This window comes from Neltuma alba, unplaced genomic scaffold (genome assembly GCF_004799145.2).
Source record: "Neltuma alba isolate B1F8T4 unplaced genomic scaffold, ASM479914v2 tig00006630_pilon, whole genome shotgun sequence".
Taxonomy (NCBI): Eukaryota; Viridiplantae; Streptophyta; class Magnoliopsida; order Fabales; family Fabaceae; genus Neltuma; species Neltuma alba.
In genome coordinates, this window is record NW_021634521.1 from 16,438 (window position 1) to 33,149 (window position 16,712).

Below are 16,712 nucleotides of genomic sequence, written 5' to 3' on the forward strand. Positions count from 1 at the left end.
TTATGAGCTTGCCCATCCATTCAATTAACCAATCTGAACTCCAACTGTCTCATTATTAAAAGAATAAATGTTCACCCAGCAGTAACAGACTAACAGATCAAGAATATTCATTTATGACTGGGTCATCACAGTGTAAGAAACCAATGAATGTGTCGGGTAATTTAAAAATTCCCAACATCATTAAATTAATTTATTTACATCAGACGATAACAAACCCTACCTATCGAGGATCAATTGCCTCTCTTCTCTCTTCCATAACAATGTAACAATATACTCCTCCGTCCTAATTATAAGACCCAATTGACTATTTGAGGAGATTAAGGAAGTATTAAGTTGGTTATTTATAATAAATAAGTGTTGTCATTCCTAAAATATTCTTGCTAATTAAGTATATTGGCTAAAACTATCATTATTAGAAGGATTATCTTGAAAAAAAATGCATAAATATAAGAGACAAAATGGATTGGGTCTTATAATTAGGACCAAATAAAAAGTCAAATTGGGTCTTATAATAAAGACCGGATGTGTATATATATAAATGAATATGTGTATACACGAAAAGACAAATCAAAACTAAAGAACTATGTACTATATACCGTCCTGGTTCACCATCGTCTTCAATCTCTCGACTTTTACCTTGCCCCTCTGATAAGATCCAAAATTCTCTTTCGTCCACATTTACAGGCTTCAACCTCAAGTACATGCAAACTCACGCGTGTACTCTTCATCCATGTAGGTGTCCAAAACTTCCTTTTCACTCACAGTCCATCATCGTCCCCACCTGATGATGATAATGTTCTCTGCAGAACATTTCTCTGTTTCTTTCTGAAACAACACTCGTCAAGCTGCATGACTCTCTAAGCCCCAAATGTCCTCCATGCATTAAAACCAGACCTCATGATCCTCCACCTTCCCCTCACTCACACCATTACAACCCCCAGATTGCTCTCTATAAATACCCACTTCATCTTCCTCTCCATTTCAGAAAACATCGTTCGGTTTTTGTGATCAATCATGGGTTGTTTCAAAGCCAGGCTTCCTGTTCTATTGCTTCTGGGTTCTGTTTTCCTGGCAGTGGCCTCCGTTGGCCTTGCCCACTGGGAAGATGATGAGAACTCGGAATACCGAGTCTGTGTGAAAAATTGTGTCTTTCAAAGTGATGCTTCCAGGTCTTTTGACTGCCCTGCTCGTTGCAGGCCGAAGAGGGAGCGGCATGGGGAGAAGGAAGAAGCAGCTGAACGGGACCCACGTCTTCCCGACCCTCGCCATCCATGGCGGCCGGGACAGACTGAAGAAGGAGAGGGGGAGGAGACGGAGGGGCAGAAACCTCAGTGGCAGAGAGAGAGGGAACAACAACAAGGTCCACACCAACAACCTCGTCCTTTGAGGCCGGAAGAAGGAAAAGAAGGACAACAAGAACGTCCACAACGACAACCTCGTCCTTGGAGACCGGAAGAAGGAGAAGAAAGACAACAGGAACGTCCACAACGACAACCTCGTCCTGGGAGGCCGGAAGAAAGAGAAGAAGGACAACAAGAACGTCCACACCGACAATCTCGTCCAGGGAGGCCGCAAGAAGGAGAAGAAGGACAAAAAGAACGTCCACAACGACAATCTCGTCCGAGGAGGCCAGAAGAAGGAGAAGAAGGACAACAAGAACGTCCACACCGACAATCTCGTCCTGGGAGGCCGCAAGAAGGAGAAGAAGAACAACAAGAACGTCCACACCGACAACCTCGTCCCTGGAGGCCCGAAGAAAGAGAAGAAGGACAACAAGAACGTCCAGAACGACAACCTCGTCCTTGGAGGCCGGAAGAAAGAGAGCAAGAACGTCCACACCGAGAACCTCGTCCCTGGAGACCAGAAGAAGGAGAAGAAGGACAACAAGAACGTTCACACCGACACCCAGGACAACAAGGTTCACGACATGACCGACCAGGTCGTCCAGGGAAGTGGTGGGAACCAGAAGAAGGACAAGGGGAGGAGCAGAAACAGCAACGAGAAAACCCGTATTATCTTCCCTCCAATAGGTTCGAAACTCGATTCTCAAACGAACATGGTCAGATACGGGTCCTCCAAAAGTTCGACCAGCTGTCCCCAGACCTCCGAATGCTCCGATACTACCGGATCGTCGAGTTCAGATCCAGACCCAGCACCCTCGTCGTGCCTCACCACTCGGATGCTGAGTACCTCATCATAAACACCAAAGGTACGTAAAGCTCTCATCTTCATTTTACAGTCCTGTCTTCTGTGTATTATATATATATATATATATATATATATATATATATATTGGATGCTAACTGAACATCAAACGCATGATTAATTGCAGGGAGGGCCATAGTTACCCTTGTGCTTCCGAACTACAAAGAGTCTTTCAACCTCGAGCAATTCGATGTTTTGAGGGTTCCTGCAGGGGCCATATGTTATACCATTAACCGAGCCAGCAGTCAAGATCTTGAGTTCATCAAACTCGCTTTACCTGTTAACATTCCTGGTCAATTTGAGGTTTATAATTCTCTCCTTAACTTACTGGTTCATATTAATCCTCAGAAACACCCCCCCCCCAAAAAAAAAGCAAGAACAAGATTCTCATTAATTCCTTGTTCCTGACGTTGTGCAGAACTTCTATCCCTCGGGCAATCAAATTCCAAACTCCTACCTCAAAGCCTTCAACAGGAAGACTCTCCAGGCCGCCTTCAACGTAAGCATCATCTATAATGTTGTTTTTGAGTTTGTCATTGTATTCTGATTTATTAACGACGTATTGTTGATATGAAATAGGCCCCGTACGAGGAGATTGAGCAGGCATTTTGGGGAACAGAGCAGCAGCAGCAGCAACAAGGGCAGCAGGGTTCAGAAGAAGGAGTTATAGTGAGATTGCCAAGGGAACAACTTAGATCACTGATCAGCCGTGCCCAATCAAGACAAAGAAGGGAAGAAAAAAGTTCACCATTGGGTCCTTTCAACTTGAAAAACATTCAACCTCGCTACTCCAACAACCATGGTACCTTCCGTGAGGCTCACCCTCAACGCTTCGAAGCTCTTCAAGACCTGGGCATCGGTGTCTCCCACCTAAGACTCAATGAGGTATAGACACATACATACATATAACTCAACCAATTGATCATGATAACAACATATACAAGGTTTGGTGAATTTTGGCAATGATGATGAGTTGTTTTGTTGATTGTTGTTGTGCAGGGATCAATGTTTCTGCCTCACTACAACACAAGAGCGATAATACTGGCCTTCGTTGCTGAGGGACAAGGACACACTGAAATGGCGTGCCCACATCTGGCAAGCCCTGAGGAACAGGAGGGAGAGTGTGGATGTAGAGCGAGGCGACAGCGTGAGGGGGAACAAGAGCACAGAGAAGGACAGTTTAGGAGGGTGGCAGCTCAACTATCCAAGGGTGATTTTTACGTAGTTCCGGCAGGTCATCCCGTGGCCGTCAGAGCCTCGAAGAACAGCAACTTGGAGGTCGTCGAGTTCATCCTTAATGCCCCCTACAACTTCAGGAACTTCCTCGCAGGTAATATATATATATATATATATGTAGACACACATGTACACACATACATAAGCTCTTGATTACTGTAACGTAAGAGTTAATATATGGTTCATATGTATGTGGATGAAGGCAAAAGTCAGAATGTGCTGAATGAGTTGGACAGAGAGGTGAAGGAAGCGGCGTTTGAAGGGTCCGGCGAACAAGTGGAGAGGCTGTTGAATCGACAGAAGGAATCGTTCTTCGTGGATCGTGAGGAGCAACCAAGTAGGGGAGGCAGGTCGCCCAGACAAACTAATAAGGTTGCTTGGTCTTCAATCTTGACGGCTTTCATGTGAGTGAGTGAGAGGTGAAGTTGCAGTATGTAATAAATAATGAATAAATAAATACGTGCAAGCCCTGTTAACCTATAAGGCACCTAAGGGCTTATCCCATGAGAGGAACGAGTACTATGTATGTACCTGCGTATATGAATAAATGAGGCGGTAGTTTTTGTCTTCAACTACCTCCTCCTTTATTGTGATCTTCATTAATGCCTTCTGTCTTCTATAATTCTGTTTCTATATGTTTAAAGTAACCCACGGTTCATTAACTCCAAAGACCAAACAAACGAAAAGGTACGGAGAAGTAGCAGTGTCTGCTTATTCTATTCTTATTTGTTAAACAAAAATAAATAAATAAAATAAAAACATGGAAAACTTATTGATAATGCCACGAAAGTTTGTCAAAATATATATAGGATATATGTACATGATATATCGTATGTTCTAAGAGGTACGATATTTGTTGACAAAACTTGTATTAGTGGGTCCAAGTACATATGCCATAGCAGCCGAGTCGATTAATTAAGAGAGAACTTAACATGGAGACAACTTATCAGCATATAATAAAATGCACAGTAAAAGGCATTGAAACCATGAATAATGTGGGAATTAAAAAGGAGCACGTAGTTTCTACTACAAGAAAATATACTTTTTACCTCCACCATTCATATCTGTTTATAAAAACGGAGGAGAAAAAATTGAGTATTCTTGTCTGTTTTTTAGAAACAAAACATACTTCTCCTCTGTTTCATTAGAAACAGATGTTAGTTCTCGTCTCTTTCTAATGAAAATAATCTCTTATTTATATTTGTTTTGTAAAAACAGAAGTAAAAAAACTTTTACTTTTGTTTTTACAAAACAGACATAAATAATACTATTTTTCTCGTCTGCTCATAACAGAAGTAAAAAATGGATACTTTTATATCCCTTCTTTTCATGTCCCCCCAAAAAGGAAATAAAAAACCATCCAAAACAGAAGTAAAAAGCCTTCATTGTATTGTAGTAATGTTCACACAGAAAGATCGATTATATATATATAGCAGTAGATAGTGAAAACTCTACTTACAGAAAGAAAAATCCCAGTAACCATCCTTACATACCCCACCCCACACACGCGTGCAAATATTAATACGTATAGCTAGCCACTGTGAAAAGGAAAGATTACAAAATGGAAGCCCAGCTACTTTTGAGTACTCGTACGTCACCATGTTCGTTTGGGAAGATGTTAGAATCCGAGGATAATAAGGTTTCTGCTTCTGATCTTGTCTCTCTTTCACTTGTTCCTCTTTCTCTCTCTTCTCCTCTGGATCGCGATGAAGCTGTTGGCCAATTCCTTGTCCTTGCTTCCCGTCCTCATAGTTCTGATATACACACAACAATTAGAAGGCCAAAAAGGGATTATATTATTAGCTGGTTGGCACGGTCTCAGCTAATCAACATCTCTCTCTTTGTGAATATATGCGATCTAGTTTTGATCACTTCACAGAAGATATGAAATACCTTTTGATCATTATTGAAAATCTGATGAAGATGGATCAGGTGTGTGTGGGGGGGGGGTGTTAGGGTGATGGGCACTATAGAACCCTAACCAAACCCAACATGGACAGCATATGTGTAATAATCTCAGAACTAAGTGTTATTTTGAAACCGTTCAAAAAATGCTGACAATTAGTCTAAATTTTAATAAGATATCATAATTTTTTTTAAAAAAATAACCTTAAGTATTATAATGACATCTCTTGCCGCAATTGTAGGATCGATGACTATTATGAACGAGTTAAGATCTCTGTTCTAAAAATCCAACCCAATTGATCTTTATTCTATGGCATCCAAGAAGGTCTGGTATTAAATATTTGGTGCATATAAATAAAGCATGACTCTATCTATGCTCTCCGCTTTATTTTATGCTTATAATCATTGAAACCGGTTTCAATACTCATTACAGTAATGAGCACTATAATACACATTGCTGTACTCATTACTGCGGTAAAATCTATTTAAATACAATTTTAATGATCTAAATTTAAAATTTACAACCAATAATTTTTAAACAAAAATTTTATTTTAAAAAAACTTACAATTAAAAGATTTATTTTGGATTATATACCCATTAAAAAATTTTAAAAAATAAAAATATTAAATGTTAAATTACAGCAGTCTATAATAAGTATCATAATGTTCATCACTACCATGAGCACTAAAACTAATTCCATTGTCATCTTTGTCTAACTACATGTTCTGAGCCAAGAAATTAAGAAGATAAGGACGAAAGAGGTGACCATCTCGAAAATTCAGATGGTTTCCAGATTCAGGTTGCAGTGTTATATATGGTATTTCATATGAGACAATGTTGGCCTCGCCAGGAGCCAATAGATATCTATCCTTAAAGAGGGACAAATATCTTTGTCGTTGTTGCTACTGTGTCCTAGGAAGTCGAACCTGCAAATTACAGTAAATACGACACACAAAATACTCGCACAATCCATTCGCCACGTTTATATTACACACACACATGCTGCTGAGTTGAGTGAGAATATATCAAATCAGACTTGTATTATATATATAAAGACGAGAAAGAAACAATTATGTAGGACGCAAAAACTTGCATTCAGAAATGCTTGGTGGCCAGGTTCGCAAATCCCAAGGTAGTATTGGTGGGTTATGTGTGTGCAGTGCAGTGCAGTGATATATCTTATATGATCCTGCAGAGTAAAGTATGAAGGAAAGTTCTTAGAAATGACGAGGAAAAATGAAACGGTACCTTCGTTCTTTGTCCTATTTCTGTGGTCCCAACATCACCTTTATTCAATGAAATCACGTTTGCTTTTGCATTGATTTTGGTTAGAACGTCTAGAAAACGTGGTTTAAACATATTGTTTTGATCTAACTAAAGCAAATAATTAATTTATTTTGACAGAAACCAACTCAGAACCAAACAAAGCTATATAAGACTCCTATACTGTTACCAGTAATAATACGATTGATAAATATTTGTTTGTTGGAGGCCCGGAAACCTTCCGCATGCAAAATAAACTTAGACAGTTAAGGCAGAAATTAAAAGAAATGACAAGAAAAAAGGAGCATCAGTTTGACACAAACTTATAATTAGGACTTGATTTATTCATTCATTTATTTATTATAGTAGTAGAAAGCCACAAAGCTCTGATTACATACAAAAAGCCTCTTCGTAGCAAGTACTCCAAGCCCTTACGTGCCTACATACATACATACATATATATATATATATGCAGGCATTACATTGTCTCATTACATTGGCCCTCAAAAGGAACCTTCTTCCAAGATGGATGACAACGGAGCCCTCTCTTCCTCTTCCTCCTCACCCCTTGGCTGACGACGAGGCTGAGCATTCACAAAGTATGATTCCTTCTGGTTTCTCAACAGTCTCTCAACTTCTTCGCCAGATCCTGGGAATGTCCGCTCCTTCACTATCCTCTCTATCTGATTAATCACGTTGTCTCTCTCACCTTCAATCATCACCAAATCAATTAACCCAAGTCAGCTTTTAGTTTTTTCCCCAAAAGATTAATAAAAGCAGAAATTTAAAGCCCATATAAATATATATATATATATATATATTATATACCTCCAAGGAAGTTCCTCTGGTTGTTCTGGGCATTAAGAAGGAATGCGACCACCTTGAGATCATTCCTGTTTGAGGCTCTGAGGGCTAGTGGGTGACCTGCAAGGGCCACGAAAGCGTCACCTTGATTCAACCTAGAAGAGACCCTTCGAATCTGTCCTTCACTTCGCTCTTCTCCACGTTGTTGTTCCTGTTGCTGCTGCTGCTGCTCATGTCTGTTTTCTTCATCTTCTTCTTCCGATCTTTCGTTAGCCAAATGTGGGGAGGCAATTTCAAGTTGTGCTGTTCCATCAATTACTTGGGCTACAACTATGGCCTTTGAGTTGTAGTGCGGTAAATACAGAGATCCCTATAGACAACATTATTCAATGGAGTTATATTCCTCGTATGGTAGGTGAAATAATTTGTGCATGTTATTGAATAAAGGGGCTTTTTTAGGTACCCTTCGGAGTTGTAACAAAGCGACAGAGATATCCAAGTCCCGAAGAAGCTGGAACCGGTCAGGGCAAGCCTCCCACAAGGCACCGTGGTTGTTGGAGTAACGAGGTTGAATGTTTTTCAAGTTGATTACTGGCCGTGATGAACTTGCATGTCTTCTTGGGCTTGACGATGATTCTGCATGCCTTCTCAGTTCCCTGGCGTGTTCCCTCGACAAGCTTACCATCACTCCCTCATTTGAAGAACTCTGCTTCTGCTCACTTTGGCCTCCCTGTTGTCGCCGTCCAAGTAGGATCCTTTGTATCTCATTGAAGTTCGACTGTTTCACAACGTTAATTTATCAGAACGGACAAAAATTTTATGACAATTATGAGAATATATACTATGATGATTGAGTTCTCACATTGAAGGTGGCCTCAAGAGTTTTCTGGCTGAAGGCATGGTAGTATGCCCGAGGGTTTTGATTGCCAGAGGGATATAAATTCTGCAGAAGAATCACCAAACACAAACACATGAGATTTTTGTTCGTAAAGATTAAAACTTGAAGAACAAAGAAGGGGAATTTTGAATTCAATTCATGTTTTAAAGATTGATGACCTCGTATTGCCCAGGCATGTTGACGGGAAGAATAAGGCTGGCAACTCTGAACCTCTGGTCTTCTTCGACATTAGCAGTGTAAACAAGATTCCCTGGTGGGACCCTCACCACATCACCTTCCTCCAGGCGAAGAGTCTCCCTATTAGTCTGGTTCGCAATACCCGCAATGGCCCTTCCTGTAATAATAAACAATCAATCCATAATTATTTCTTAATTAATAAGAATATTTATTTACCATTATCATAAATGAACAATATTATATTAAGGAATATTCAGAACTTGCCTTCGAGGACGACAAAGAGAGCTTCAGCATCGCGATGGTGGGGGAGGAAGAGAGAATGTGGTCTTAATTCCAACTCCACGTAGCGATAGTTTCGGAGGAATTGAAGGTGGTCGCATCTTTGGTCGAACCTTTGAAGGATTCGGATGCGACCACGTTCGTTCTGGAACCGAGTTCGGAAGTTCTGAGATCGGAAGTGATAAGGATTCTGGTTTTGTGTATTCTCGTTTTCCCCGAAGGCAAGACCAGAGACCGTTGCAAGGAAAACCGAACCCAGCAACAACAAGACAGGAAGTTTCAAGGAAGCCATTGTTAGTGATCACAAACTCTCTCTCTCACTCTACTCGTCGATGCAAATCTTAGAATGACAAATCAGGTATATATACGCAGGAAGCCATTGAAGCAATGGCTAGTAGTAGTAGATAGTGCCAATGTAGTGCTATACGGACGTGTGAATAGTTTGATTCGCCTCTCATGCATGGAGGACACGTGGACTTTGGTGAGGCATGCACGGTGACGAGTGTTTCATGAAGAGACAAGAGATGAAGATAATAATAACATGATACATTGAACGTGGCCAGTTTCTAAGTTGTAATGCAACTATTATTTCATCTTTGCTCATTGTTGCTTTTGTGTGTGTGTATCCTCATCCTAATTAAATTTAGGAGTTTGCAGAAAGGATGGGCAGGGACCAACTAAATTGACGTATAAAATACAAGGAGAAATGCAATCAATCTGTGTAAGTTAATATGAATTTTGGGTACCAGGTTCTGTTTTCTGATCATCTGATAGAGACTGAGAGATGCGAAATAAATTTAATAAAAAGCATGAAGTTAATGATGGCACTATATATAGTGCGTTCTGATTTCTGATGAAGAATGATCACGAATGCGCTGAGACCACTGTTTGCAATGAAGTTTGGTTATGAATGATAAGAAGGGACCTTTATTGTCTATATTTCGATATTCTATGATAAAAATTAGTTAAAATGCTATCCCGTCGCTACGTTTTTATAAGAAACAACAATCACTTATGCCTTATTCCTATGTTCAAAAAACACTCACAAGATTTCTCAGATTTTCTTGGATCCTATTTTGCTCTCATTAATAACTTATTTTAATTTTTTTTATTAAAAAAAAGAGGAGAGTTTGGGCGAGTTGAATCTTAGGGATTTATTAAGATGAGGACATATCTCCAAACTCAAAGAACGCCTGTAAAGATACTTACAAATCGCTCACCAATAAGATTCTCATATCGGCAGGAAACTTATTTTAATACTTAATTTATTTATTATCTCAATTTTCAAAACATCATACATTCGTCTCTTTATCACACATTCTCTCTTTTTTATCATTCTCCACGTTTAAATAATTTTTTTATAAAAAGGGACGGAAGGAGTATATTTTTTATAGTGTTTTAAAATTACCCGTAAATAAGTTTGAAAGATGTGATAATTTTTTTTTACTATTATGAAAAATTGTTAAAAAATGTATTTTTATAAATGAGTCATAACAAATAAGTAGTAGTGTAGTAGTACTATTATGTTAATTGTGACTGGCTTATAAATAAGATCGATAGGCACGAGGATTCATACATTTAAGTCTTGTCGTTATTGGCAATGTGGCCTAGGCACTTGCAAATCTCAATACGCTCAAAGACCCCAAAAAATATGTACTCTCCATTCGCCACGTTTATCTGCTTCTTGATAATAGGAGTACTGGACCCGATTTGGGTGCTTTTAAATTTAAAATTTTTAATTATTTATTTTTTTAAAATAAAAACTATTTTTTTGAAAAATTTAATAGTTAAGATTTTAGATTTCATACTCATTAAAAAAATTAAATCTAAATCATCTAAATTAGAACTTGACATCTGATGGGGTTTGGTCCTCATCAATTTGGTACTAAAACTCGTTACTCACTACATTCAATTTATGTTGAAATATAATTGATCTCCAATACCTCTATTATAAGAAACTCTTATAGTACACACACATATTATAATGTGCAATGTTTTTACTTAAAATATTATTTTTTTATTCAATAATTCTGATTACTAAAACTTTCTGACTAATTAACCAAACCCTTCTAATCAATAACTTAGATTGAACGTATATTTAAAATTTTACAAATAATTAATTAATTTAATTAATTTTTTAAATTACATAGTTAATTAGAACCCGTAAAAATAAAAAAGAATGTTATTTAAATAATTTTAATTTTCTTTAAAAAAATTCTTTTACCGATAGCAACTGTTATAAGTGTTATCAATGATATTTATTAATAAGGTATTTGTAGGAGAAAAGAGTCTAATCTTTTAATATAATACTACCTCTCGCCTTAAATATAAAAGCTAGCTGATAGTCCTAAATATAAAATCCAAATCTATTTTGTCTTTCAAATTTATAATATGTTCTCAAAAATGTCGATATTAATTGTAAAGTATTTTCATCCAAGTGTAGTTCTATTATACATAATTAAATAAAAGATAATTTAGAGAAGTCAATACACATTTATTACATATAACTAATTTAACTATTTTTTTATCTCTCCAAATTAGCTATCTAACTCTTATATTAAGGATCGGAGTAGCACATAAAGTATTAATTTTGTCCTTAAAATTTCTTTCAACACTCTCAGTTCGGAATATAATTAAACAATGAAAATAATCAATATTAAAGTATTAGTTAAGACTTAAGACTTAAAACTTTTCAAGATGTCCCCATATAGAAGTTAATCGGGAGTTAAATTTAGTTCTAAATATAATGTTCAAATCAATTTTATCTCTCATATTTATTATTTTTTAAAAAATTTATTTATTTAACTTATAAATTGATATATAATTAATCTAATATTATATAAAAATATTTTAACAAGATCGTATCATATTTGCTATAATTAACTTCTTTAATCTTATATAAATTAGATAAATAGATTTTACATTAAACGTGAGAATAAGTATAAGACTTTGTTCATTACTTTTTCTTAATACTTTTTCTTACTTTGTTATCGTGAACTCGTGATGACCCTGCTAATTAAGTAATCATTTGCTACGGATCCTCAAAACCATCAATAATATAACAAATAAACAAAGATTTTTTTCCCCCTTCAACTCACACTTCCATTTCATGAGTTTGAAGCGTCTAAACATGAACAGTCTAGAATTCTTTTTAAGCATAAGTATTTTTTTTATTAAAGGTAATCATATTTAAAATACTGTAAGACACTAAATGTGAATATTTCTTTCGACATAAATTTGAAACTTGATTTGTATATTCGAAACTTGATTTGTTATACAAAGACTCGTTTATTATGTTCTTCACAGAGCGTATAAGTTTAAATTCATGAACTCACATTTAAGTATTTAACAGACTGAAAAAATGTGCTTAATGTGAGTTGAACTACGGTACCTGAAAAAATAAACAAGGACTTGAAACAAGGAAATTAAAAGAAATGGCAACGAAGAGAGAAGCAGTTTCGAGCCAAGTGAGGGATTGATTTATTTATCTGATTATACATAGTAGTAGAAAGCCAGAGCTCTGACGACATGGAATAGCCTCCTTACAGAAGGTATGTAAAGCCGTTACATGCCCATATTATGTTTATGTGTATGTGTATGCAGATGGTTCAAAAATAGGCTTCCAAAATGGAAGACAAGGGAGCCCCCTGTTCCTCTTCTTCTTCCTCCTCAAAAATAAGCTTACAAAATATGATTCCTTCTGGTTTCTGAGAAGTCTCTCCCCTTCTTCGCCAGACCCTTGGAATACCATCCCTTTCACTCTCCTATCTATCTGCTTAATCACATTGCCTCTCTCACCTTCAAAACACAATCATCCCAAGTTAGCTTTCCCCCAATTCACAAAATTAATACTACCTCTCAGATCTTTAATATAAGAGCTAGTTGAATAATTTGAGTAAATTAATAAAATTTGTTAAGTTAGTTATTCGTTACAAATAGGTATTGTCATTTATAGAATAACCTTTTTAATCATGTGTATTAGCTAAAACTATTATTTGATAAAATTTTTAACATGCACAACTACTGCAACAACTACTTTTAAAAAAATAGATAAATGTGATAAACAAAATGAATTTAGGTTGTACCAAATTAAAAGTCAAACTGTCTTATATTAAAATATATATATAAGGTAATATTAATTTGTTCACTTGAGTCTAAATCACAAACATATCTATTTATATATGTACCCCTGATGAAGTTCCTCTGGTTGTTCTTGTCATTAAGAAGAAATGCAATCGCCCTAACGTTACTCGTCCGTGAAGCTCTGAAAGCTACAGGATGATCTGCAAGGAGTATAAAAATATCATCTTGATTCAACCACGAAGACGCCCTCTGCATCTGTCCTTCACTTCGCTCTTCATCTTCCTCTTCTTCACTGATCTCTTCACCTTCTTGTTCTTCGGATCTTTGGTTAGCCAGATGTGGGGATGCAATTTCAAGTTTCGCTGTTCCTTCAATAACTTGCGCCACAAGTATGGCCTTCGAATGGTAATGTAGCAGAAACAGAGACCCCTAATGGCAACAATAATTACTCCGAAAAGGAAGAACCAGTTGTCCTCTGGTACTTGAAATTATTTGTGGATATTATTGAAATATAAATGATGGTTTAGAAAAGCGTTCATCTTTTTGAGATCTATGAAAGTGACAAAGATATCTAAGTCTCCAAGTTGATGGAAGTCCTCAGGTCGAGCCTCCCCCAAGCTGCCATATTCACTAGAATACGAAGTTCACGTTTTCTCAAGTTGAATGGACCTGACGGAGAGCTTGAGGATGATGATGATCTTCTTCTTCCTGGGCTAGACGATGATTCTGCATGTTTTCTCAGTTCTCTTGAGTGTTTCCTCGACAATCTCACCATCAGTTTTCTCAGTTCTCTACAATACATTAAACATCAACGCCAAGAAGAAGAAAAAGAAGGACAAGAAGAAAGTCCACAACGACAATCTCGTCCCGGAAGGAGGCCACAAGAAGGAGGACAAGGGGAGAAACAGAAACAGCAACAAGAAAACCCGTATCACGTGCCCTCTGATAGGTTCCAAACCCGATTCGAGAACGAAAATGGTCGGATCCGGGTCCTCCAAAAGTTCGATCACGTGTCCCCACACCTTCGGATGCTCCGATACTACCGAATCGTCGAATACAGAGCCAGACCGGGAACCCTCATTGTGCCCCACCACTCCGATGCCGAGTACCTCGTCATCAACACCAGAGGTACATAAAGCTCTCATCTTGGTTTTATTATTATGAGTATTATACACACGCATATATATATATTGGATGCTAACCAAACATAAACATGATTGATTGCAGGAAGGGCCATAGTTACTCTTGTTCTTCCAAATTACAAGGAGTCTTTCAACCTAGAGCAATTTGATGTTTTGAGGGTTCCCGCAGGGGCCATATGTTACACTATTAACCGTGCCAGTGGTCAAGATCTTGAGCTCATCAAACTCGCTTTACCCGTTAACATTCCTGGTCAAATTGAGGTTTATAATTCTCTCCTTAACTTACAATTTCATATTAATCCTCAGTAATCTCCAAAAAAGAAAAAGATTCTCATTAATTGTTTTGTCCGGCCCTGACCTTGTGTGTAGAACTTCTACCCCTCTGGCAATCAAATTCCCAATTCTTACCTCAAAGCCTTCAACAGGAAGACTCTCCAGGCCGCCTTCAACGTAAGCATCATCTATATTGTTGTTTATGAGTTTCTCATTGTATTCTGATTTATTAACGTCGTATTGTTGATATGAAATAGGCCTCGTACGAGGAGATTGAGCAGGCATTTTGGGGAACAGAGCAGCAGCAACAACAAGGACAACAGGGTTCAGAAGAAGGAGTGATAGTGAAATTGCCGAGGGAACAATTGAGATCACTGATCAGCCGTGCCCAATCAAGGCAAAGAAGGGAAGAGAAGAGTTCACCATTAGGTCCTTTCAACTTGAAAAACATTCAGCCTCGCTACTCCAACAACCATGGCACCTTACGTGAGGCTCACCCTCAACGCTTCGAAGCTCTTCAAGACCTCGGCATCGGTGTCTCCCACCTAAGACTCAACGAGGTATAGACACATACATATAACTCAACCAATTGAGAACAACATATATAAGGTTTCATGAATTTTGGTAATGATGATGAGTTGTTTTGTTGATTCTTGTTGGGCAGGGATCAATGTTTCTGCCTCACTACAACACAAGAGCGATAATACTGGCCTTCGTTGCTGAGGGACAAGGAGACACTGAAATGGCGTGCCCACATTTAGCGAATCCCGAGGCACAGGAGGGAGATTGTGGATGCAGAGCGATTCGACAGCAGAGGCAGCGGGAAGGAGAAGGAGAAGGACAAGAGCATAGAGAAGGACAATTTAAGAGGTTAGCAGCAAGACTATCGAAGGGTGATTTTTTCATAGTTCCGGCAGGTCATCCTGTAGCTGTCAGAGCCTCAAGGAACAGCAACTTGGAGGTCGTCGAGTTCGTACTTAATGCCCCCTACAACTTCAGGAGCTTCCTCGCAGGTAACATATATATATATATATATATATATATTTATAGACACACATACATAAGCTCTTAATTACCGTGACGCAAGAGTTAATATATGGTTGATATGTATGTGGATGAAGGCAAGAGTCAGAATGTGCTGAATGAGTTGGACAGAGAGGTGAAGGAAGCGGCGTTTGAAGGGTCCGGCGAACAAGTGGAGAGGCTGTTGAATCGACAGAGAGAGTCGTTCTTCGTGGATCGTGAGGAGCAACCAAGTGGGGGAGGCAGGTCGCCCAGCCAAACTGGTAAGGTTGCTTGGTCTTCAATCTTGACGGCTTTCATGTGAGTGAGTGAGAAGTGAAGTTGGCCTATGTAATAAATAATGAATAAATAAACGCATCATCAAGTCCTGTATGTTTGCCTATTAAGGCACATAAGGACTTATCCCATATGAGGAACGAGTACTACGTATGTATCAATATCTGCAATATTATGAATAAATGAGGCGGTGGATTTTTTCTTCAACTACCTCCTCCTTTGTCTCCATTGATGGCTTCTATTTTTTTTAAATATGTTCAAAGTAACTCACGGGTTAACTTCAAATACCAAACCGATAAGCTATTGATTAAAATGATAAGTAGTCTCACATCAATAAACAATAAAGAAGAGAACAAAAATTGGAATTCCGAAAAACACACATATTGGGAGGATGTTGGGAGGATTTTAATGTTAACGCTCCCGTCTAACAAACATTATTTTTTAGACACAAAATAATTTGAGAATACTTTATTAAAAAAAAAACTCCTAAGGACCAAACAATAATAAGTAGAGAGAAGTACTAGCAATCTGTGCGTATATTCTATCTTTTATTTGTGACTTCATATGCAACTTAATGATTATAAGAGACAAGGGACCCCAGTAATACCAGAAACCTCTATGAGGATACTCTGACCATTTAAGGTGAAACAAAAAAAAAAAAAGGACAATTTATTGATAACGCCACAAAACTTTGTCAAAATATAGTGTCGAAGTTAAATTAAATAAAGATAAGTGAGAATTAGAATTACCCCATATATCTTTTTAATTATAAGATCTTGTTTGTAGACTACAAATAAGATTTTATAATTAAAACTGGAGGTAGTACTATATAATAAGGCGTTGAAACCATGAATAATGTGGAAATTAAACAGGAGTACCTAGCAATAGTTTACGGCATAGTAGAAGGTAAAAGCTCTAATTACAAACAAAAGCCTCGTAATTAGTCTTTACGAAGATTAGAAGACAACGAAACCTACTTTTGAGGACTCGTACATGACCATGTCCGTTTACGATGGTTTTAATTAGACCTCACGAGGATAACGCTTCTGTGTTTCTGGTCATCTTATCTCTCTTTCACTTGTTAAATTAAAAAAAAAAAAAAACTCGAATAATTCAGACGGGGTCCTGATTCAGATTGCAGTATTCG

The 16,712-nt window shown here is 37.7% G+C and overlaps 3 protein-coding genes across 3 annotated transcripts; 2 read left to right on the top strand and 1 right to left on the bottom strand.

Annotated features, from left to right (window-relative positions):
* Positions 1-1,014: 1,014 nt before the first annotated feature.
* On the top strand, positions 1,015-3,849 carry LOC114750744 (conglutin beta 7-like). Its single transcript, XM_028939347.1, has 7 exons — positions 1,015-1,360; positions 1,449-2,186; positions 2,333-2,508; positions 2,624-2,704; positions 2,785-3,090; positions 3,205-3,535; positions 3,644-3,849. The coding sequence occupies exons 1-7, from the start codon at positions 1,015-1,017 to the stop codon at positions 3,847-3,849; spliced, it is 2,184 nt and encodes a 727-aa protein (XP_028795180.1).
* A 3,264-nt stretch (positions 3,850-7,113) lies between these two features.
* LOC114750745 (vicilin-like) lies at positions 7,114-9,060 on the bottom strand. The gene is made up of 6 exons (XM_028939348.1): positions 8,754-9,060; positions 8,471-8,646; positions 8,277-8,357; positions 7,878-8,192; positions 7,439-7,784; positions 7,114-7,319 (listed from the first exon to the last, which is right to left on the bottom strand). Exons 1-6 carry the CDS (start codon positions 9,058-9,060, stop codon positions 7,114-7,116), a joined length of 1,431 nt encoding a protein of 476 aa, XP_028795181.1.
* A 4,378-nt stretch (positions 9,061-13,438) lies between these two features.
* Positions 13,439-15,593, top strand: LOC114750746 (provicilin-like). The gene is made up of 7 exons (XM_028939349.1): positions 13,439-13,979; positions 14,079-14,254; positions 14,363-14,443; positions 14,524-14,826; positions 14,931-15,013; positions 15,065-15,279; positions 15,388-15,593. Exons 1-7 carry the CDS (start codon positions 13,439-13,441, stop codon positions 15,591-15,593), a joined length of 1,605 nt encoding a protein of 534 aa, XP_028795182.1.
* The last annotated feature ends 1,119 nt before the right edge of the window (positions 15,594-16,712 follow it).